The following is a 24,633-nucleotide window of genomic DNA, read 5'->3' as shown; positions in this document are numbered from 1 at the left end:
ATTACCCCATATCCCACCGCTACACGGGAATGGGAAGAGAGTGGCCAAGTGCCAGAATAGGCGCATCTTCCAGATGTGCCTTTTCTGGGGTGGCTGGGGGCAGATGTTTTTAGCCAGGGGGGGCCAATAACCATGGACCCTCTCCAGGCTATTAATATCTGCCCTCAGTCACTGGCTTTACTACTCTGGCGGAGAAAATTGTGCGGGAGCCCACGCCAATTTTTTCCGCCATTTAACCCCTTAATTTAGTAGCTAGAACGGCCAAATTTTGCATAGACACACTACTGACATTAGTAGTGTGGAATATGCAAAAAAAATGGTGATATGAGATGGTTTACTGTATGTAAACCAGGTCTCATATCCTGTCGGGTTTAGGAAGGAGAAAGCAAAAGCCGGTAATTGAATTACCGGCTTTAAAGCTGTCTAGCGCTGGAAGAAATATTAATATATATATATATATATATATGTGTCTCACTGACATATATATATGTATATATATATATATATATATATATATACCTATTCTATGTGTACACATTTATTCTACCTATTCTACTGTAAGCTGTCAGTGTGATTTTACTGTACACCGCAATGAATTACCGGCTTTTCTCGCTAACACCGCTGCGTATTTCTCGCAAGTCACACTGCTTGTCCGTGTGTGATCCGTATTTTTCAGGCTTCCATAGACTTTCATTGACATTTTATTTGCGCAATACGGTGACAAACGCAGCATGCTGCGATTTTCTACGGCCGTAGAAAGCCGTATAATACTGATCAGTTTAATACGGCAGATAGGAGCAGGGGCATAGAGAATAATTGTGCCGTATGTTTTGTGAGTTTTACGGACGTAGTTTCTGCGCTCTTACGTCCGTAAAACTTGCAAGTGTGAAGCCGGCCAAAGCCTGCTCTCTTGGCAGTAAAAACACTGCTTTCAAAACACCCATTTTTAGGGTATGTGCAGAGGATCCGGAAATGGCAGCTCTTTGGACACAGTGGATATTTGCTGCGTCCAAAGTGCTGCCATGTTTTGAACACAGGTGATTCCGCGTGTGTTCATTGAACCGTGTGGAATCCCTGCGTCCTATACATTGCACGGGTGAGATTTCTCTTGCGGAAACTCGCGTCTGCGCAAGATAAATTGACATGCTGAGGTCTGGAGAGACGCAGTTGTGAAATTCAGTCAACGGAAAATAAAAGGGTGTGCAGGAGTTTTCTGAAAATCTCAGTTTTTGCTTGTGTTGTAAACTGCTGTAAACTTATTATTTGCAGAAGAAAAAGCTGCATAAATTCTGCCTATGAACATGGCCAAAAGCTGCTTTTCAAAGTGCCAGCAGTGACCCTGCATATAGCTAATAGTGGCAGACCAATTGGCCGATATAAGGCCCCTAAATATGGGGGCCACAGTGCAATGTTATCATTTGGGGCCCCCACTTTAAATTTTTGCCTAGGGCCCCACTTTGTCTAAAACCGGCCCTGCAGGCAGCGCACATAGGGAGCTCCAGGGGGCACGTTCCCGTACAGCCGACCACTTGCTCAGGAGACTTCAGAGCATTTACAGAGAGATGAACCAGCGCTCCATAATCACCAGGTTTTGCCTCAAAACTTCTTTAGGCTATGTTCACACCTTGCGGCGTCCCTCTGCGGGTTTTCCCGCAGCGGATTTGATAAATCTGCAGGGCAAAACAACTGCGGTTCTCCCTGCAGATTTATCGCGGTTTGTTCCGCGTTTTCCGCTGCGGGTTTCCGCCTATACTATTGATGCTGCATATGCAGCAATATGCAGCATCAATAGTAATGTTAAAAATAATAAAAATTGGTTATACTCACCCTCTGACGTCCCGATCCCTCGGCGCTGCACCCGGCGGTCCGGTTCCAGAGATGCTGTGCGAGAAGGACCCTTCGTGACGTCACGGTCATGTGACCGCGACGTCACCGCAGGTCCTGGTCGCACAGCAACTCTGACCGGACAGCCGCGTGCAGCGCCCAGGAGCTCCGGACATCAGAGGGTGAGTATAACCAGATTTTTTAACCCCAAATATGGTTCCCAGGGCTTGGAGGAGAGTCTCCTCTCCTCCACCCCGGGTACCACCCGCACATTATCCGCTTACTTCCCGCAACGTGGGCACAGCCCCATGCGGGAAGTAAGTGGTTCAATGTATTCCTATGGGTGCAGAATCGCAGCGATTCTGCACAAAGAAGTGACATGCTGCGGGTTGTAAACCGCTGCGTTCCCGCGCGGTTTTTCCCGCAGCATGTGCACAGCGGTTTGCGGTTTCCATAGGGTTTACATGTTACTGTAAACGCTATGGAAACTGCTGCGGACCCGCAGCATCAAAATCGCGGCGGTTCCGCGGTAAAAACCGCTAAGTGTGAATATAGCCTTATTGTGAGGTTTTTCAGACGCTCATTCCTGAATATTCTTCTTGTGGTCGCAATGTTTCAGCTCACAGACCCACACAGTGCTCCATACTGTATAATGGCTAAACATTATGCTCCATACCAGGGCCGGCTCCAGGTTTTTGAGGGTCCCGGGCGAACGAGTCTCAGTGGGCCCCCCCAACCACCCCTTTAACACATTTATACCTCGTATCACACAGCAGAGATCTATCACACAGCAGAGACCTAACAAACAGCAGAGACCTATCACACAGCAGAGATCTATCACACAGTGGAGATCACACAGCACAATCACACTCACTATGTTGCGATGTAGCAGTGGCGTACCGTTTGATCCCCGTCGTGGCCATTGTTGCTTTGATAACAGCCTTAGGCCGGGGTCACACTTCTGTATTTTCTCAGCAGTGTGATCTAATTTTCTTGGCTGACAAGAAGATCAGAAAAAATGTCTCCAGCATCTCCATTCTGCAGTCAGTTGTCACCCGAGTGCAGTCTGATTTTTTTTCAATGGACTACTTGCATGGCCGCGTCACGTGCGATCAGAATATCTGATACAATGATTCCGCGGCGCCATAGAATAAGATTGGTCCGGGCGCGATGCAATGTTGTATCAGAAAATACGTTCGTTGGCACCTGCGGCTGCCCTGAAGGTCTCTGTTTTATGGGTCAGATGCAAATGATGGAAAAACAGGATGGAGCCATGTACTGCTGGAAAAGAGCCTGCACCATAAGTGGAAAGCAAAGTGGAGCATTCAGCAGCACCCAAAGGTGCCCCAGCCTGGGAGTGCAAGCCAGATACAAAGCCCTTACAAAAGGTTCAACGGTAGACAGAATACATAAAGTATAAGGCAGCCAACTTAAATCTGGACAGTAGATTTCATAGGATCAGTACATTGCAGCACTAATTAAGCTTAATGCATAGTAGTAGATATAAATGCAATGTAAGACTTTACTCACTAAAGCATATTTCAGCTGTATAAGATCTCTAATTGCTTAGCATGCAAATACATACGGTATGTCAATGAAGTCAGTTAAATAAAGTGCATTGTGTTGGTATTTAGAGAGTCATTAAAGGCTACAGCACTACTTGAAAAGCTTAGTGTATAGAGGTAAGTATATATGCCATAAAAAACTTCACTTGTTAATGCAGATTTCAGCTGTATGGAATCTTCAATTGCTAAATATGCAAATATAAATGTATCTAAATCTCATGTATATATACACATACATTACATACAGGGCAAAGGGGTGCTGGGAACGGGTGGGCAATCAGGGCATCTGCTCCTAGCTTTGGGGTGAGGCATCAACAAGGCACTGTGCAGCTGAGATATGTAGTCGAATCGATACATGATGAGGGCAGTACTTCTTACATGATTGAACACTTACACTTTGTCCCAGTTGGTGGGAAGCCTGAGGTCTGGAGGATTCCCTCGTCCTTTTCTCCTCCTGCTTGGCGCTGCGGCTGCCGGTCCGGATCTGTCCTAGTCTCCTCCTGGCTGTGCTGGATCATCTGGAGGATGGTGGACCGTGGACGCAGCCTCAGCCTGGACGTCCAAGTTCAACTCCGAACCGCAGCTCTCTATCTCTCTCCTCTCCGCCCGCCGACCGGATGTAAGGAGGAGAGATGACCCAGACCCAGATATCTGCTCCGATCCGACACAGCTAGCGATCGCGCTAGCAGTTTAAAGCGGCAGTACATTTGGTCTGAGAATCCCTGCCGGGACAGAGTCTTAAAATCATAACTGTCCTGCTGGATCCGGGACGGTTGGGAGTTATGCACACGCGATTTCGCTCCGTACACACACACGGCTTTGCTCTGTACACCTTGTATACACACGACACCGCTCCGTACACCTCGTTCACACACGGCTTCGCTCCGTACACCTTGTACACATGTGGCTCCACTTCGTACACGTGGCTGCTCTCTGCATACCTCGTACACACCTGGCTCTGCTCCGTGCACCTTGCACACGCGCGGCTGCACTCCGCACACCTCATACACATGCGGCTGCGGTCCATACACCTGGCACACACGGCTCTGATCCGTACATCTCATATACATGCTGCTCCGCTCCGTACACCTCGTACACACGCGGCTGCACTCCGCATACCTCATACACACCCGACTCCACTCCGCACACCTCGTACACACCTGGCTCCGCTCCGTACACCTCGTACACATGCAGCTTCACTCCGAAAACCTTGTACACATGTAGCCCTGCTCCGTACACCTCAGACAAACGCGGCTCCGATCCGTACACCTCGTACACGCGGCTCTGATCCATACACATAGTACACACAGATCTGCTCCGTACACTTTGTACACACCCGGCTCCGCTCCGTATACCTCGTACACACGTGGCTCCGCTCCTTACACCACGTACCCACGCGACTCCGCTCGGTACACCTCGTACACACCTGGCTCCGCTCCGTACACCTCATACACATGCTGCTGCGGTCCATACACCTCGCACACACACGGCTCTGCTCCGTACACCTCGCACACACCCAATTCTGCTCCGTACACCTTGTACACATGCAGCTCCGCTCCGTACACCTCGTACGCACGTGGCTCTGAACCGTGCACCTCGTACACACGCGGCTCTGCTCCGTACACCTTGTACACATGCGGCTGCTCTCTGCATACCTTGTACACACCTGGCTCCTCTCCGTACACCTCATACACATGTGGCTGCGGTCCATACACTTCACACACATGCGGCTGCTCTCCATACACCTCGCACACACACGGCTCCGATCAGTACACCTCATATACATGCTGCTCCGCTCCGTACACCTCATACACACGCGGCTGCACTCCGCATACCTCATACACACCCGGCTCCGCTCCTTACACCTCGTACACACCCGGCTCCACTTCCTACACTGCGTACACATGCGGCTCCGCTCCGTGCACCTCGTACACATGTGGCTCCGCTCCGTACACCTCGTACACACGCGGCTCTGATCCGTACACATAGCACACACGGATCTGCTCCGTACACTTAGTACACACCCGGCTCCACTCCGTATATTTCGTACACATGCAGCTCCGCTCCATACACCTCGTACACACGCGACTCCGCTCCGTACACCTCGTACACACGCTTCTCTGCTCCGTACACCTCGTACACATGCAGCTCCGCTCCATACACCTCGTACACACGCGGCTCCGATCCGTACACCTTGTACACACACGGCTCCGCTCCGTACACCTCGTACACACCCGGCTCCACTCCGTATACCTCGTACACACACAGCTCCGCTCCTTATACCACGTACACACGCGGCTCCACTCAGTACATCTCGCACACACACGGCTCCGCTCCGTACACCTCATACACACGTTCTGCTCCATACACCTCGTACACACCCAGCTCCGCTTTGTACACCTCGTACACATGTGGCTCCACTCCGTACACCTCGTACACACATGGCTCCGCTCCTTACACCTCTTACATACACAGCTCCAGTCCATACACCTTGTACTCACACGGCTCTGCTACATCCACACTGTAAACCCTCCTGACCCCCACGCATAAACTTACCCTCATCCAGCACCATGACAACCAAAACAGCAGAGTCCTGCATACACTGAGGCCCCTGATCATGTGGCCCCTGACTCCTCTCCTAATGTGACCTTATCACAGGTCCTGTGCGCACAGAGCAGCCATAAATGTGGTGTGTGGGAAAAGTAAGATCCCACCTGTGACAGCGGGGCAGACTCTCAAAATTGGGACTGTCCCGCTGGATCCGGGATCTTTGGGAGGTATGAGAAAACCAGTATAATATGAGAAAGTATAACAAGGGGCTCAGTAATCAGAAAACTGTATTACAGAGAATATTTATAGCGTGAGGTAAGGGGGAGCCAGAATCTACAGTAAAAGCAGCTGGGGTTTTTATAAGAAAGTAGCCAAGGAACATCCAGCATGTAAATACATCTTAATATTATTATTATTATTATTTATCAGTCTTCGGCTCGATCTTGGCTCATGGTGTCTTCATGGATGATCGATCTTGTGCAAGTCTAGATTGGCCTACAAAGGTCTTCTCTGCCGTTATTTTAAGTGTATCAAACCATCAGATTACTGATCTTCCTCTTCTTCTTGTTCCTTCAAATCTCACCGTAATGTCCTTCTCCAGTGATTGCTTTCTTTGAATTATGTCTCCAAAGTTGGCAAGTCCTACTTGGTCATCCTTGACATATCTGCTTTAATGTGTTTCAAGATTTATTTCTTTGTTCTTCTTGCTGTCTATGATATTGATAACATCCTTTTCCAGCACCATATTTCTAAGGCGTCAATTCTTCTCCTATCTTGTTTCTTTATCTTCCATTCGTGTTACCACAGAAAAGACCAAACTTTGTATAAGCCATGTACTCGCAGCCAGTGAAATGTTCCTCGATTGAAGACCATTGTCTTCATTGTTGATTTGACCACAGCTATTCTTCTATTGACTTCCATGGATGAAAGTATGGAAATCTCATTCTTGCACTTACATGATCATCCAATCTTGCTACTGGCGCCAGAGGACCCTGACAGTGTGCAGTGAGCGGTGCATGCCTTTTAAGAATTCAGAAAACTAGTGAATCTGCAGACTTTCATCATAACCCTGGACAACCCTTTTAAATATAACAATAAGCCCTATAGCATGCCCCATCCTAACAGCGTCTAATATACTCACTGTCAGGAGTCAGCTCTACTATGCGATTTACAGAAGTACAGTCATGTGACAACTAGTTACACTTCCTACTTTTCTCAGTGAACCAGGGACAGTAGTATTTCACTGGACATTGAAAAAAGGAAAAGCAGCTTGTCCGCAAATAAGTGGTCACATGACAACTATAATGTCTGCCTGAGGCCAGAAGTCACAAGACACTATGTCTGGCAGACACCAGAGAAATCCCAATACCCTTTAACCCCTGTACAGGGATTTGGCTTTATAACAGGATTCAGTGGAATGCTACGACTATTCTAATGTTATAGACAGCACACTTAAAAGGAACCCGTCACATGATTCCTGCTGCCAAATCCAAGTAGAGCTTGAATCAGTGCATTAACCCCTTTCTGACAATGGACGTACTATTCCGTCCATGTGGGGTGGGCCTTTCTTCCCAAGGATGGAATAGTACGTCCAGCGCGATTGGCCTCACTCACGGGTGGAGCACGGCCGATCGCGGCCGGGTGTCAGCTGCTTATCGCAGCTGACATCCGGCACTATGTGCCAGGAGCGGTCACGTACCGCCCCCGGCACATTAACCCCCGGCACACCGCGATCAAACATGATCGCAATGTGCCGGCGGTGGAGGGAAGCATCGGCAGGGAGGGGGCTCCCTGCGGGCTTCCCTGAGACCCCCGCAGCAACGCGATGTGATCGTGTTGCTCCGGGGGTCTCCTACCTCCTTCCTCGCTGCAGGCCCGGATCCAATATGGCCGCGGCATCCGGGTCCTGCAGGGAGGGAGGTGGCTTACCAAGTGCCTGCTCAGAGCAGGCACTTGGTAACGCTGGAGCCCTGTAAGTCAGATCGGTGATCTGACAGAGTGCTATGCAAACTGTCAGATCACCGATCTGTGATGTCCCCCCCTGGGACAAAGTAAAAAAGTTAAAATTTCCAAATGTGTAAAAAAAAAAAAAAAATCCTAAGTAATGAAAAAAAAAAAAAAAAATATATATATATATATATATACATATATATATATATATATATATATATTATTTCCATAAATACATTTCTTTATCTAAATAAAAAAACAAAAACAATAAAAGTACACATATTTAGTATCTCCGCGTCCGTAACGACCCGACCTATAAAACTAGCCAACTAGTTAACCCCTTCAGTAAACATCGTAAGAAAAAAGAAAAAAAACGAGGCAAAGAACAACGCTTTATTATCATACCGCCAAACAAAAAGTGGAATAACACGCGATCAAAAAGCAGGATATACCGTAAATAACCATGGTACCACTGAAAACGTCATCTTATCCCGCAAAAAACGAGCTGCCACACAGCATCATCAGCGAAAAAATAAAAAAGTTATAGTCCTCAGAATAAAGCGATGCAAAAAATAATTATTTTTTGTATAAAATAGTTTTTATCGTATAAAAGCGCAAAAACATAAAAAAAGTATGAATAAAAAAAATATGAGGTATCGCTGTAATCGTACTGACCTGAAGAATAAAACTGCTTTAACAATTTTACCAAACGTGGAACAGTATAAACGCTCTCCCCAAAATAAATTCATGAATTGCTGGTTTTTGGTCATTCTGCCTCACAAAAATCGGAATAAAAAGCAATCAAAAAATGTCACGTGTCCGAAAATCATACCAATGAAAACGTCAACTTGTCCCACAAAAAACAAGACATCACATGACTCTGTGAACCAAATTATGGAAAAATGATAGTGTTTTTTTAATGTGTGACAGCTGTTAATCATAAAAATCAGCTAAAAAACCCCGCTATAAATAGTAAATCAAACCCCCCTTCATCAGCCTCTCAGTTAGGGAAAAATAATAAAATAAAAAAAAATGTATTTATTTCCATTTTCCCATTAAGGTTAGGGTTGGGGCTTAAGTTAGGGCTACAGTTAGGGTTGGGGCTAAAGTTAGGGTTAGGTTTGGGGCTAAAGTTAGGGTTGGGGCTAAAGTTAGGGTTTGGATTACATTTGATTGGAATTAGGGGTGTATCAGGGTTAGGGTTGTGGTTAGTGTTATGGTTAGGATTAGGGGTGTGTTGGAGTTAGGGGTGTGGTTAGGTTTGGGATAAGGGGTGTGTTGGGGTTAGGGGTGTGGTTGGGATTAGGGTTAGGGGGAGTGTTCGGGGTAGGGGTGTGTTTAAGGATATAGTTGGGATTAGGGGTGTGTTTGGGTTAGGATTTCAGTTAGAATTGGGGGGGGGGGTCCACTGTTTAGGCACATCAGGGGCTCTCCAAACTAGACATGACGTCCGATCTCAATTCCAGCCAATTCTGTGTTGAAAGAGTAAAAGAGTGCTCCTTCCCTTCCGAGCTCTCTCGTGCGCCCAAACAGGGGTTTACCCCAACATATGGGGTATCAGCGTACTCAGGACAAATTGGACAACAACTTTTGGGGTCCAATTTCTCTTGTTACCCTTGGGAAAATAAAAAATTGGGGCTAAAAAATAATTTTTGTGGGAAAAAAGTATTTTTTATTTTCACGGCTCTGCATTATAAATGGTAGTGAAACACTTGGGGGTTTAAAGATCTCACAAGTCTAGATAAGTTCCTTGGGGGGTTATAGTTTCCAATATGGGGTCACTTGTGGGGAGTTTCCACTGTTTAGGCACATCAGGGGCTCTCCAAACGCGACATGGCGTCCTATCTCAATTCCTGTCAATTTTGCATTGATAAGTCAAACAGCACTCTTTCCCTCCGAGCTCTTCCATGAGCCCAGTGGTTTATCCCCACATATTGGGTATCAGCGTACTCAGGACAAATTGCACAACAACCTTTGGGGTCCAATTTCTTCTGTTACCCTTGGTAAAATAAAAAATTGGGGGCAAAAAGATAATTTTTGTGAAAAAATATGATTTTTTATTTTTCGGCTCTACATTATAAACTTCTGTGATGCACTTGGTGGGTCAAAGTGCTCACCACACATCTAGATAAGTTCCTTAGGGGGTCTACTTTCCAAAATGGTGTCACTTGTGTGGGATTTCAATGTTTAGGCACATCAGGGGCTCTCCAAATGCGACATGGTGTCCTATCTCAATTCCGGTCAATTTTGAATTAAAAAGTCAAACGGCGCTCCTTCCCTTCCAAACTCTGTCATGCGCCCAAACAGTGGTTTACCCCCACATATGGGGTATCAGCAAACTCAGGACAAATTGTACAACAACTTTTGGGGTCCAATTTCTCCTGTTACTCTTGGTAAAATAAAACAAATTGGAGCTGAAGTAAATCTTTTGTGATAAAAAGTTAAATGTTCATTTTTTTTAAACATTCCAAAAATTCCTGTGAAACACCTGAAGGGTTAATAAACTTCTTGAATGTGGTTTTGAGCACCTTGAGGGGAGCAGTTTTTAGAATGGTGTCATACTTGGGTATTTTCTATCATATAGACTCCTCAAAGTGACTTCAAATGTGATGTGGTCCCTAAAAAAAAATGGTGTTGTAAAAATGAGAAATTGCTGGTCAACTTTTAACCTTTATAATTCCCTAACAAAATAAAATGTTGGTTCCAAAATTGTACTGATGTAAAGTAGACATGTGGGAAATGTTACTTATTAAGTATTTTGTGTGACATATCTCTGTGATTTAAAGGCATAAAAATTCAAATTTGGAAAATTGCAACATTTTCAAAATTTTCGGCAAATTTCAGGTTTTTTTTGTCACAAGTAAACACAGGTAATATCAAAGAAATTTTACCACTATCATGAATGACAATATGTCATGAGAAAACAGTGTCAGAATCATCAGGATCCGTTGAGGCGTTCCAGAGTTATAACCTCATAAAGGGACAGTGGTCAGAATTGTAAAAATTGGCTCGGTCATTAACGTGCAAACAACCCTTGGGGGTTAAGGAGTTAATAACATATATTTATTGGTAACTAGATGGTGGCCCGATTCTAACGCATCGGGTATTCTAGAATATGCATGTCCACGTAGTATATTACCCAGCCACGTAGTATATTTCCCAGCCACGTAGTATATTGCCCAGCAACGTAGTATATTGCCCAGCAATGTAGTATATTGCCCAGCCACGTAGTATATTGCCCAGCCACGTAGTATATTGCCCAGCCACGTAGTATATTGCCCAGTGACGTAGTATATTGGCCAGCACAGAGCCATTTAGTATAGAGACTTAAAAAATAAACATATACTCACCTATAGCCCGTTGAAGTCGTGCTGTACTTACCCTCCGCCGCCTTTCTCGCTCCTCTCCACGCTCCCGGGACTGCTCCATTGCAAGCGGCAGCTTGCGGTCCCATCCCAGGGCTGGTGTCAGCAGGACCTATGATGACATCGCGGTCACATGACCGTGACGTCACGGCAGGTCCTTGTCCCACACCAGCCCTGGGACGGGAGCGGAAGCTGCCGCTTGCAATGGAGCGGTCCCGGGACCGTGGAGAGGAGCGGGAAAGGCGGCGGAGGGTGAGTATAGCAGGTTTTTTTTTTATTATTATTATTTTTAACATGACATATTTTTACTATTGATGCCGCATAGGCAGCATCAATAGTAAATAGTTGGGGACACACAGGGTTAATAGCAGCGGTAACCGTGGGCCATTACCGCTGTCATTAATCCTGTGTGAGCGGTGAGTGGAGGGGATTACGGAGCGGGCTCCGGGCGGTGAGTGTAGGGGAGAGTAACGCATCGGGTATTCCAGAATTTGCATGTCCACATAGTATATTGCCCAGCCACGTAGTATATTGCCCAGCCACGTAGTATATTGCCCAGCACAGAGCCACGTAGTATATTGCCCAGTCACGTAGTATATTGCCCAGACACGTAGTATATTGGCCAGCACAGAGCCACGTAGCATATTGCCCAGTCCCGTAGTATATTGCCCAGCGACGTAGTATATTGGCCAGCGACATAGTATATTGCCCAGTCACGTAGTACTGTATATTGCCCAGCACAGTGCCGCGTAGTAAATTGCCCAGCCACGTAGTATATTGCCCAGCCACATAGTATATTGCCCAGCCACGTAGTATATTGCCCAGCGACGTAGTATATTGCCCAGCCACGTAGTATATTGCCCAGCGACGTAGTATATTGCCCAGCCACATAGTATATTGCCCAGTCACATGACCGACCGTGACGTCACAGCAGGTCCTTGTCCCACACCAGCGCTGGGACGGGAGCGGAAGCTGCCGCTTGCAATGGAGCGGTTCCGGGAGCGTGGAGAGGAGCGAGAAAGGCGGCGGAGGGTGAGTATAGCAGGTTTTTTGTTTTTTTTTAATTATTTTTAACACGACATTTTTACTATTGATGCTGCATAGGCAGCATCAATAGTAAATAGTTGGGGGCACACAGGGTTAATAGCAGCGGTAACGGAGTGCGTTACACCGCGGGCCGTTACCGCTGCCATTAACCCTGTGTGAGCGGTGAGCGGAGGGGATTACGGAACGGGCGCCGGGCAGTGAGTGCAGGGGAGTAGGGGAGGGACTAATCGGACTGTGGCCGTCGCTGATTGGTCGCGGCAGCCATGACAGGCAGCTGCCGAGACCAATCAGCGAACGAATAACCGTGACAGAAGGACAGACAGACAGATGGAAGTACCCCTTAGACAATTATGTATATAGATAGCTTACATTTATTAGTCATGATTTAGTGAGTTGCTTTCCATTTCTCTTGTATGATGACATGTGAATTTACATTCTGTTATTCGTACAATTTGCCAATTAAGTTATTTCAAAAAGTGTCTACCTACCCGTGTGATTTCTGAGTAACATGAAAATTACTTCTCCCCTGTATGACTTCTGCAATGTGTTACTAAATTTGATGTGTTTGAAAACATTTCCCATATCCTAATCAAAAAACGGCTACTCTCCTACGTGATTTCTCAGATGTCTAGTAAGAGTTTTTTTCTGTTGAAAACATTTTCTACATAATGAACATGAAAACGGTTTCTCCCCTGTATGAATTGACTTATGTTTAGCAAGATCAGATTTTGACGACCAGCATTTCCCACATTCTAAACATGAAAATGGCTTCTCCCCTGTGTGAATTTTCAGATGTGAAGCAAGATTTGTTTTTCGATTAAAACATTTTCCACATTCTGAACATAAAAATGGTTTCTCCCCTGTGTGACATCTGTGATGTCTAACAAGATGTGATTTATCTGTAAAACATTTCCCACATTCTAAACATGAAAATGGTTTCTCCCCTGTGTGACACCTGTGATGTCTAGCAAGATGTGATTTCTCTGTAAAACATTTCCCACATTCTAAACATAAAAATGGCTTCTCTCCTGTGTGATATCTTTGATGTATAACAAGATTTGATTTCCCTGTAAAACATTTCACACATTCTGAACATGAAAATGGCTTCTCCCCTTTGTGAATTCTCTGGTGTCTAACAAAATGTGATTTTTGTGTAAAACATTTACCACACTCTGTACATGAAAATGGTTTCTCCCCTGTATGAATTCTCTGATGGTTGGTAAGATCATATTTCGTTAAACAATATTTCCCACATTCTGAACATGAAAACGGCTTCTCCCCTGTGTGAATTCGCTGATGTTTAGTTAGATCAGATTTGGTTATACAACATTTCCCACATTCAGAGCATGAAAATGGTTTCTCCCTTGTGTGAATTTTCTGATGCTGAGCAAGAGATGACTGGTCTGAAAAACTTTTTACACATTCTGAGCATGAAAATGGCTTCTCCCCTGTGTGAATTCTCTGATGCTTAGTGAGATCAAATTTTGTTATACAACATTTCCCACATTCTGGACATGAATATGTCTTCTCCCTTGTATGAATTTTCTGATGCTGAGCAAGAGATGATTTATTTGAAAAATGTTTTTCACATTCTGAGCATGTAAATGGCTTCTCCCCTGTGTGAATTTTCAGATGTGTAGCAAGATTTGTTTTCCGATTAAAACATTTCCCACATTCTGAACATGAAAATGGCTTCTCCCCTGTGTGAATTTTCTGATGCTGAACAAAGGATGATTTGTCCGAAAACCTTTTTTCACATTCTGAGCATGAAAATGGCTTCTCCCCTGTGTGAATTCTCTGATGTTTAGTAAGATCAGATTTCGATATACAACATTTCCCACATTCCAAACATGAAAATGACTTTTTTCTTGTATGAGCTCTTGTATGTTCATCATCCCTTTTGCTATATTTATTTTTCTTAAGAAGGACAAGAGGTATGTCTGGTATAATGGGATGCTCTTCAAAAGTATCATGTGTGATACTAGGATCATTTGCATTAAAGTCTGAAAATATCAGGTATTTTGATGAGATCACGGTCCAGTCATCTGCCAAAAAAAAAAATGTGTATTTATTTTTCAATAGACATTGAATTATGGCTAAAAATCGATATTGGGTTGCTCCTGAACTGCTTCCTGACTCAACCAATGCTTAGACGTCCAGCTGCCTCACTTCTCTCCATGACCTAGATTATTTTTTAACTTTCTAAACTGTGAAATGCCAGTCAGCGACTAATTCCTGTTTTCTAGGGCGTCCCTGCATGCCTAACTACCAATCATTCCTTGGGTCCACTGCCTGTTTAGGCCATCATCTGCTTTACACAGTTTGCACAACCTTGCTGGTAAGCATGATCATGACAGAACACCTGACCAATACCATTGAAGGGGTTGTTGGCTTTCAAATAAAATATGTCCACCACTGCATTTGGCTTTAAAAAAAGCATCCGTGGTGGACTTACCTTCCTGGGGTCCACTGGTGTGTCTCTGTCACTGCTCTTGTCGTCTGGCATTGGCTGCAGTGCTGACATTACATTGACAGCGTGGCAACCAGTCAGTTTACTGATTGGTTGCAGTGCTGTTGACATGTCAAGCCTGGCAAGGAATGTTAAACCTTGAGAGCAGTGGCGGAGACATACTACAATATGCCAAACATACAAAACTCCTCAATATTGAAATTGTAACACCCAGAAGGAAAAGCTGTGCAGTTATGGAATTCACAAGATGGAAAATCATGTTAGTAATTTGGAAATGATGAAAAATGGAAACTAAATTTTCAAAACAACCCTATCTTTTCAGCTTTGAGCATGAGTTGCTTGTGTAAAAATGCACTTACACGCTTTGGATGCTATCAGTGAGGTTAATAGTCGTATGAGGAATGTTCTGCAGCACTGAATGCACTTGGGCAAGAAAATCCTCAAGATCTGCTGCTGCAATTGCCAATCAATGATGTCTCAAATGTGTTCAATGACTGAGAAGTCCAGAGATGTCGCAGAACACGAGAGCATGTTTAGATCACGCTGGCAGCTTACAGTACCACAAGTAATATGCAGCCTTGGGTTGTCATGTGTGTTGAAAAACAGCTCCTGTAATACTTTGGAGAACTGGCCATACCACTGCAACACCAAACTTTTAGTGTACCTGGAAGAAATATTAGAGGTGTCCTGATACCGTATATTATGCCACACCAGAGTATAATTATGGGAGTAGGACCAGTGTGACAATCCCTTGTTGAGGCTTCTTCATTGTATGGTCTCCGTAGTCTCCAGACCACTCTCTGGCTATCATTGTATTCAAGACAAAAACTGGAATAATCTCTGAAGAGGACTGACGTCTATTCCAGCCTCCATCTTGTTGCCATCTTGTTCTGCACCTTGATAAGCTGGTGGCTTAGTAGCTTATAAAAATGCAAATCGTTGTAAAAAACAAAGTGGTTGCATTGTTAACTTTACAGGTTAATGAATGCCATGCTGGAGATACCAAATATGCATACTTTTAGAATTCCTTTATTTTTAATAAGTGTGTGACTTGGAGTCGGTTTCTTATACTCTTAAGACCTTTTTTTAAACCAATTAATGATCCGATTTAGTTTTTTTCTCCCTTTCTTCCCAGAGCCATATATTTTTATTTTTCTGTCAATATAACTGTTTGAGAGCTTGTTTTTTGCAGGATGAGTTGTACTTTTAAAAAAAAACTATTATTTTTAATACATCATACTAGAAAACAGGCAAAAAAATACAGTAAAATTGCAAAAAAAAGTGCAATTCCACAATTCTGTTTTGTGTTTTATATTTACCATGTTCACTAAATGGTAAAACTGACCTGGCAATATGATTACCTGCAATACCTGGCAATATGATGAGTAAGCAGATACCAAAAATATAGGGGTTTTTACTGCAGTAGTGAAAAAAATTCCAAAATTTGTAAGGCAAAAAAATGCTTATGTTGCAATTTTCTGAGACCCGTATCATTTCAATTTTTTGGGACTTGGCGCTGGTGTCATGACTTATTTTCTGGTCCCTAAGTTGACATTTTTATTGATGCCATTTTGGGGTGCATGCGATGTTTTGATTGACTATTATTGCAATGTTCAGTGGCCAAAAAACATAATTCAGGTTTTTGATTTTTTTTGTTCAGTGGCCAAAAAACATAATTCAGGTTTTTGATTTTTTTTCTCGTTAAGCCATTTACCGATTACTATCTTCTAAGATCTCGGATCCATCTGCGGCTGTTAAAAGCTCATAACAGGTGAATAGGTTAGCTGTCATGTGTCAGGAAAGATGTTGGCTCAGAGTCGCAACCCGCATCACAGGCAAGGACATGACTTTTGACGTACCTATACATCAAAGGTTGTGAAAAGGTTACACTACTTTGTGTTGACTTTTTTCCTGAGGAAGCTGCTTTCTTTGCATGATAGCCTTGGAGCCTCTCCCCATTGATCCCTCTAGCTGGCACTATGGGTTCTATAACATGTACCCTCTATTGATTGCCTCTTTATACCGTGCCTATAACAATCTTTATTTGTGCAATCCTTTATTCCACATCCTCCAATGGTCATATATTATTTGTTATATTTGGTTATTTTGGTAGACACAACAATCAGCGCTTTCTGGTTCTCTTTCACCATATAACAACCGACGATACGCCTTTTAACAGCGGCAGTTAAGGGGCCTTATTCCTCAGCGCCGCTTTTTAACGCTACTTTTTGTAGTGCCCCCCAGCATTGGAAAATCTCTGGGAGCTTGGCTACTCGAACATGATTCAGGTCAATTTTTACCGTCCCCAGTCTCGTGATCGCAAAATTAAAAGAAAGTCCAATTTTCAATTAATTTCTCTCTCCTCTGATATGCATACCAGACAAGAGAGAAATGGGGTCTCCCAAGCCCTCCCCGACACCTTTGCCATCCCCGGATTCTCCGGCTTCGTGCCCCGGCCCTCCGCATCATCTTCCTGGAAGAAAATGGTGGGCACATGCACAGTGCGCCCGCCGAGATCTGCAAGACGGTACCCGGCAACAATAGATTTTTCCTATTGGTTCATGTTGATCACTGTGATAGGGTATATCAAAATAAAAAATATAGTAAATCAACCCCTCCTTTGTCACCCTCTTAGTTAGGTATAAATAATAAAATAAAAAATGTATTTTTTTCCATTCTTTACAGTTAAGGTTAGGGTTCAGGCTAGGATTAAGGTTAGAACTAAGGTTAGGGTGTGGCTAGGGTTAGAGTTGAGGCTAGGGTTAGGATTGGGGTTAGGGTTGGGTCTAGGGGTTAGGGTTGTGTTGGGTTACATTGGTGATGTTGGGGTTAGGATGGTGTTGGGGTTAGGATGGTGTTGGGGTTATGGTTAGGGTTTGGATTAGAATTAGGGGTTTGTTGGGGTTAGGGTTGGGGTTGTGTTAGGGTTGGAGATAACATTGGAAGGTTTCAACATTTTAGGTAAATCAGGGAATCTCCAAATGCGACATGGCGCCCGCCATTGATTCCAGCCAATTTTGCGTTCAAAAAGTCAAACAGAGCTCACTCCTTTCCGAGTCCTTGTCACAGGGAGCAATGGGAAAACAGGAGATGAGGAACCTGGTCCCCTGAACTGCCCCCAAGGCTAGGGAAACCCTGTCTATCCTTAACTCAAGGATACCCTTCATGGTAGGGAGGCCTGAGTCACCGACCTGTCCCTATCTCCTGTACAGCCCTGAGCTAAACCCTCCAACCCCCACCCCCAGAGGTGAACCATAATGGAAACCGAAACCGACAGGGATAAAGTAAGCTGCACCACAAACCAAACTATAAGGACAACTCAATAAGTGAGTGAGAGGAACACAATACAAATAGGGAAAAGAACAAACAGCAAGGTATACTTCTCCAGACTCCAAATTAAGATTTGAGTATCAACAGCTACTCCAGCAAAGGACCAGTATGCAAGAGGCACGCAAATGCTATAGTCGGAATCCAGTAATGTTCTGAGCCATACTTAAAGGGAGAAGGTGTTCCCAGCAGCCTAAGCCTTCAATCGACACTATGCACCCCTTCTGAGGAAGAGATTCTCAAAACGCATGTCAGGGGGTACGTTGTGGCAGTCTAGACCTTGGGTAATTATGTGCACCTTTTAGCCAATACACATTCTGTATCTTCTCTAATGATTATGCAATTTCTATTACCGGTATGTTTCTGTGATCGGCTATGATGTGCAAAGAAATGTCTTTTCTTATGAAGGTCCTAAGTGACCTTGCTTACTATGCATTATACCCCGTCTCTTGAACTTTATGGAGTCCTTTATTGATATCTAAACAACTTTACCCAGCCCTGTAGGATATGATTAGTCCTTATTTATATACATGTTGTACTTAATCCATTTTAAGCACTGTGCTTTTATTCATTCATTTAGGGACCTTATTGTCGGTCTCTATGCATTTACTATAATTATCGGACATAATTCATCCTTCTGCCCAATGTTTGCTTGCTTTTTCATTTTTTTCTGTATGATGTAATCCCTTTTTAAATATGTCTTAGACATGGTTCAATAAAATTTATATATTTTTATATGAATTCATTGGAGGATTTTCTTTATGTGTAGGTTTCACTAATCAAACTCCTGCAAAGATGAACAACTGAACCACCACTGACGCCCAAACTCTGACTGAGCAACAGGAAGATCTAAAACTGCACATCAGACTCCCCAGTGTGAAAAGAGTTCGAAGTCGGCATGACATTCCTGCCATGCACCCACACAGTGGCTTTCCACCACATACAGGGTATTGGCGTACTCAGGAGAAATTGCACAACAAAATTTTTCCAGATATCCTTGTGAAAATAAAAAAGTTTGGGTTCAAATTTTTTTTTTTTGTGAAAAAAGTTAAATGTTAATTTTTTCCTTCCACATTGTTTTAGCTCTCATGAAGCACCTGAAAAGTTGATAAACATCTTGAATGTCGTTTTGAGCACCTTGAGGGGTGCATTTTTATAATGGTGTCACTTTTGGGTATTCTCTGTCATATTAACCCCTCAAAGTCACTTCAAAGGTGAGGTGGTCCTTAAAAAAATGGTTTTGTCATTTTTGTTGGAAAAATGAGAAATCGCTGGTCAAAATTGTGCTGATATAAAGTTGACATGTGGGAAATGTTATTTATTAACTAGTTTGTGTGACACGACTCTCTGATTTTCGGGCACAAAATTTAAAAGTTTGAAAATTGCAAAATGTTTGCCAAATTTCCATTTATTTCAGAAATTAACGCAAGTCGTATCGAAGAAATTTTACCACTGACATGAAGTACAATATGTCAGAAGATAACAGTCTCAGAATTATTGTGATCCGTTGAAGCATTCCAGAACTATAACCTCATAAAGCGACAGTGGTCAGAGTTGTAAAAATTGGCTCAGTCACTAAGGGGTAAAATTTATAATTAATTTTATTCTTATTTAATGGTGATAGTACATCTATTTTTAATGTATACATGATTAGGGCTGTTGAAGTTGCTAATTTGGAGTTTTCTGGATATTTTGCACTTATTTGGACATTCAGTTGGCTTCGGTATGGTATACTGTGACGCTGTTATTATATGGATCTACATAAAAAATTAAGTATTTCTCACAGAAAATGATTGCAATTACACATTTTCTTATAGACAAGTTTATTTCCTTTGTGTTTATTGGAACAATACAAAAAAAAACAAAAAAAGGCAAAATGGACATCATTTCACTTATAACCCCCCTGAATGGGCCGGAAAAATTGTTTGTCCACTGGTGTTTAATGGGATTTCGCTCCGGACTCATTGCTGGGCACTTCAAGTGCTTTGATTTCATCGATTTCTGGGTGCTTCTTGAAGTACTTTGGGGTCATTGCCCTGCTGGAAGATCCATGATCTAGGATGCAAATCCAGCTTTCTGACACTGGGCACCACAGTCTTCAGATTTCATGATGCCTTGCACATAGTAAAGGCACCCAGTGCCAGAGACAGCAAAACAACCCCAAAACGTCTTTGAACCTCCACCATATTTGATTGTAGGTACTGAGTGCTTTTCTTTGTAGGCCTTAGTCCTTTTTTGGTAAATAGCAGAATGGTGTTCTATGCCAAAAAGCTCTATATTGGTCTCATCTGTTGTACATTTTAAAAAACTAAAGTCTATCTTTTTATGCTTTCTTTTGAAATTGACTGGGGCTGCTTATCCACCATCCGGACAATCCTGAGTTACAACCTTTCATCAAATTTTCTCTGCCATCCACATCCAGAGAAATTTGCTACATGGCCATGAGCTGTAAATGTCTTTATTATGTTGAGCACTGTGGACAAGGGAACATAAAGATCTCTGGAGATGGACCTGTAACCTTGAGATTGTTTATATTGTTAAACAATTTTGGTTCTCTAGTCCTCAGAGTGATCTCTTCTCCTCTTTCCGTGCTTAGTGTGGCACACCCAGACACACAATGCAACTTCTCCCCTTTTTTCTGGTTTCAGGTTTGATTTTCATATTGGCCACACCTTTTTCTTGCCACAGGTGAGTTTGAATGAGCATCACATGCTGGAAACAAAATTGTTTATCCACAATTTTGGAAAGTTGCCAACAATTTAGTCATTTTTGGTGTATTGTGTGAAAATGATGTCCAATTTACTATTTTTTGCTCAGTTTATTTTTCAGTTGTTCCAATATAGTGCCTATACTGATATATTGGTATGTATTTCATTATATTTCTTCAATCCTGAGGGATCTAATAGTATCTATTATTCTATATATGCATTATTGTAATAAATCATATTAATGCATATTGATCCATATGTGTCTATGGGGAGGATTTGGTGTTACTTGTTTTTAATCTTGAAGCTATATGGTGTTTAATAAAATATAATTGATTTTGTACTCTTAGGTGTGCACCTTTTTCTGTATTGCTTTTCTCTCTTGATAGCATTGAAAGGGTTAACAATCCCTCAGGAAGAGGAGAATGGAAAGGAATCCTTCTAAGACAGGAATCAAAGTGAGTACTAGATTTTGAGGCTTGAATAGATGGATTTTGGTTCAACATCTTACAGTATACAGTATATTTTTCTCTTTTTATTATGATATCTCTTTTCTATGTTGTTAAGGTCTATTTTCTACTGTTGGATTAAAGAAATTATTCCTGTACCATGTTACCACCAGTGATTAATACTCTGATAATGGGTATTGTTCCCCAAGCTACGAATAAGGGCTGTGAACAAGCATGAAATGCGTCAGCAGGATGTCGCCATAAGTGTATTTGTTTTTTGTTAGCGCATGCCTGCACAGAAGGAATAGTTTTAACCAGGGATTAAAAGTGATATGTTAACCTTTCTGCGTGGTGTTAGATTATCACTGTATTAGTCCTGGTTCTACATATTCTCTGAATCCTTATTTTGAGGTCATAGACGTCCATCATATAAGGGATTACTTACCTCTTCTGTACAATCACTGCATCAAGTTCATGGAGGGACTGATGCACAACACAAGTTCTATACACATTGAGGCCAAGTCCATGACCCTCAAGGGTTTGTGTCTCATGAGATATAATAATGAATAATAAACCCTTTCCCCTGATGGTCAGGTGCCCCGCCAGTCTCCATGCCTCCTCTTTTGGATGAACTCATGATCGATTTAGCCAATCACTATCCGCAGCTGAGACTAATCCTTTCTTGCTGTGGATGGAGTTAGGCTGGAGCAATCACATGACCAAACGGTCAGAGCAGATTGTACAGAGATCGGCCCTATATTTTTCTTGGTTGGAAAACTGTATTACTTTAGTTTTGGCCTGTGAAATGTTGTAGCTAAAATGCTTTAATGGAAAAGCACTAGATCCTTCGTTCAGTAAAAATGCACATCAAAAATTGAGAGAACAAGCCCTAAAAAATGAAACACAGAATTCTACAGGAAGAATAATCTGTGATTTCTCTGCATTTAGTGGTTACTACTCACCTTTGCAATTATCTGTAGGAGTCTCCTCTTTACACCGCTCATCACCCCTCACATATGTCTCTGTAGTATCAATATGCGTCAGATCTTTACCCTGAAACAAATATTGTAAAGGTCACAGAAGATGGAGAAGTCACATCTATGATCAGCTCTAATCCTGCCATCTCCACCGTTCTCATTACACAAGTATAAAACATATAATACTGGTGGGTAAAACAAGACTGAACACAAGACCTTCACAGCCGTCTACACATCATAGGGGAGAGCTCATGACACCTTCTCTCCATCTACCTGATGATCCTGAGGAACATTGGGAATTTCTTCTTTACAGTCCTGTGGAACAAGAGGACAGCAACGTCTCTCTGGTGTTGTCCTCTTACTGGATAGAACTAGAGGAAACACATACAGGGACTGAATTTATTCTTTACATACAGATAATTATAGGCCGTGTGTATTTAATTCTACTACCTGGCGATGTGAGGGGCTGGGGAACCTCCATCATTATGTCCCTGTACAGATCTTTTTGTCCTTCTAAATACTCAAACTCCTCCATGGAGAAATAAACGGTGACATCCTGACACCTGATAGGAACCTGACAAATACAATACCATCATCCCCTGATCCATTCATAACGTTACTATATAATGTCCCCGCATTCCCAGCAGTGTCACCTCTCCAGTCAGGAGCTCAATCATCTTGTAGGTGAGTTCTAGGATCTTTTGGTCATTGATTCCAGCATGTTTCAGGGGTTGAGGTAGAAGTGCTGATTGGGCTCAGGGGTCTTTCCCATCCCTCAGACACAGGGTCCTGACAGCGCTCACTAGAGGTCTTCTTCTCTACTGTGTAATCCTGGTTATGGAGAGACACAGTAATAAATCTCATTACAGACATTTCCAGAGTCCTCACCTCTTTAGTTCTGTCCATCTGTTATTCCCATAGATAAGAATGATGTAATGTGATGTCAACAGAATCTCTCACCTCTCCAGTAAGCCGGAAGAGAATCTCTAGGGTGAGGTGTAATATCCTCTCCGCCATCTTGTCACTGCTCCTAGCCATCATTTGCGGATCAGTCAGGAATATTCTCTTGCATAGAAGATCTCCACTGAAAGGAACTGATATTGCAGTGACCTGAATGGGAGGATAAAAACTTCATAAATCATCTATTCAATATGTTAAGAAGAAATCTTCTCCACATCACATCTTCATGGTGACAGCATCTACCTGATGATCCTGAGGAACATTGGGATCTTCTTTTTTACAGTTCCGCTGAAAAAGAGGACGGGGACATCTCTCTGGTGTTGTGCTCTTACTGGATAGAACTGGAGGAAACACATACAGGGGCTGAATTCATTCTTTACATCCAAATAATTATAGGCAGAGTGTATTTAGTCCTGTCTATTACCTGGTGATGTGAGGGGCTGGGGATCTTCCATCATGACGTCCTTGTACAGATCTTTGTGACCTTCTAAATACTCCCACTCCTCCATGGAGAAATAGACAGCGACATCATGACACCTTATAGGAACCTGACACATACAATGATACCGTCATCCCCTTGACCTCTTCATAGCGTTACAGTATTATATTCCAGCATTTCCATCAGTGTCACCTCTCCAGTCAGCAGCTCAATCATCTTGTAGGCAAGTTCTAGGATCTTCTGGTCATTGATGTTTTCATGTATCAGGGGGTGAGGTGGAGGCCCCGTATTTGGGCTTAAGGGTCTTCTCCATCCCTCAGACACAGGGGCCTGACAGCGCTCACTAGAGGTCTTCTTCACTACTGTGTAATCCTGATTATGGAGAGACACATTAATAAATCTCACTACAGACATTTCCAGAGTCCTCACCTCTCCAGTTCTGTCCATCTGTTATTCCCATAGATAAGAATGATGTAATGTGACGTCATCAGAATCTCTCACCTCTCCAGTAAGCCAGTAGACGATCTCAACGATGAGGTTTAATATCCTCTCCGCCATCTTGTTCCTGTCCCTATCCATCCTTGGTGGGTCATTTAGGAAAATTCTCTTATATAAAAGATCTCCACTGAGAGGATCCGATAGTGTAGGGACCTAAACGGGGAGAAGATGAGCTGATGTAACATCATAAATCATTTATTCCATATGTTATTAAATCTTCTCCACGTCACATCTTCATGGTGGCAGCATGTCGGGCACATGATCTCCATAAACCATCATGTAATAGAACAATTACATCTCAGACATACCGGCATCCAATATCATCATTGCAGCGATGTAAACAGACTGAAGGAAACAATGGACGCCTGAGTGATGGAGTGGAAATATGTCATAAAGATGGAGCGCGGCCTGAACTCAATGTGTTTTGTGTCCTTTCCCCAGAATCTGCCATCTACACGGATAATGGTGCAGATTACTAATACAGGAGACGTTCTGGTCACAGGGACT

General features: G+C 43.2%; 2 protein-coding genes across 2 annotated transcripts in view; both read right to left on the bottom strand.

The window, feature by feature from the left end:
* Window positions 1–12,659: 12,659 nt before the first annotated feature.
* LOC138666596 (zinc finger protein 850-like) overlaps window positions 12,660–24,633 on the bottom strand; it is an 87,991-nt gene continuing 76,017 nt past the window's right edge. The window contains exon 24 of the mRNA XM_069754795.1: window positions 12,660–14,103. Within this exon, the coding sequence (XP_069610896.1) occupies window positions 12,902–14,103 (1,202 nt within the window). The 3' untranslated portion in view covers window positions 12,660–12,901. The remainder of the gene's footprint in view (window positions 14,104–24,633) is intronic.
* On the bottom strand, window positions 22,680–24,275 carry LOC138663956 (uncharacterized). The gene is made up of 7 exons (XM_069750343.1): window positions 24,130–24,275; window positions 23,821–24,000; window positions 23,614–23,737; window positions 23,433–23,530; window positions 23,190–23,339; window positions 22,883–23,060; window positions 22,680–22,803 (listed from the first exon to the last, which is right to left on the bottom strand). Exons 1-6 carry the CDS (start codon window positions 24,205–24,207, stop codon window positions 22,935–22,937), a joined length of 756 nt encoding a protein of 251 aa, XP_069606444.1. The 5' UTR covers window positions 24,208–24,275; the 3' UTR covers window positions 22,680–22,803; window positions 22,883–22,934.

The sequence above is a fragment of the Ranitomeya imitator genome, chromosome 2 (genome assembly GCF_032444005.1).
Source record: "Ranitomeya imitator isolate aRanImi1 chromosome 2, aRanImi1.pri, whole genome shotgun sequence".
In the NCBI taxonomy this organism is placed as follows: domain Eukaryota; kingdom Metazoa; phylum Chordata; class Amphibia; order Anura; family Dendrobatidae; genus Ranitomeya; species Ranitomeya imitator.
The sequence above is the reverse complement of the archived record's forward strand: the minus strand, read 5'-3'. Positions and strand labels throughout refer to the sequence as shown.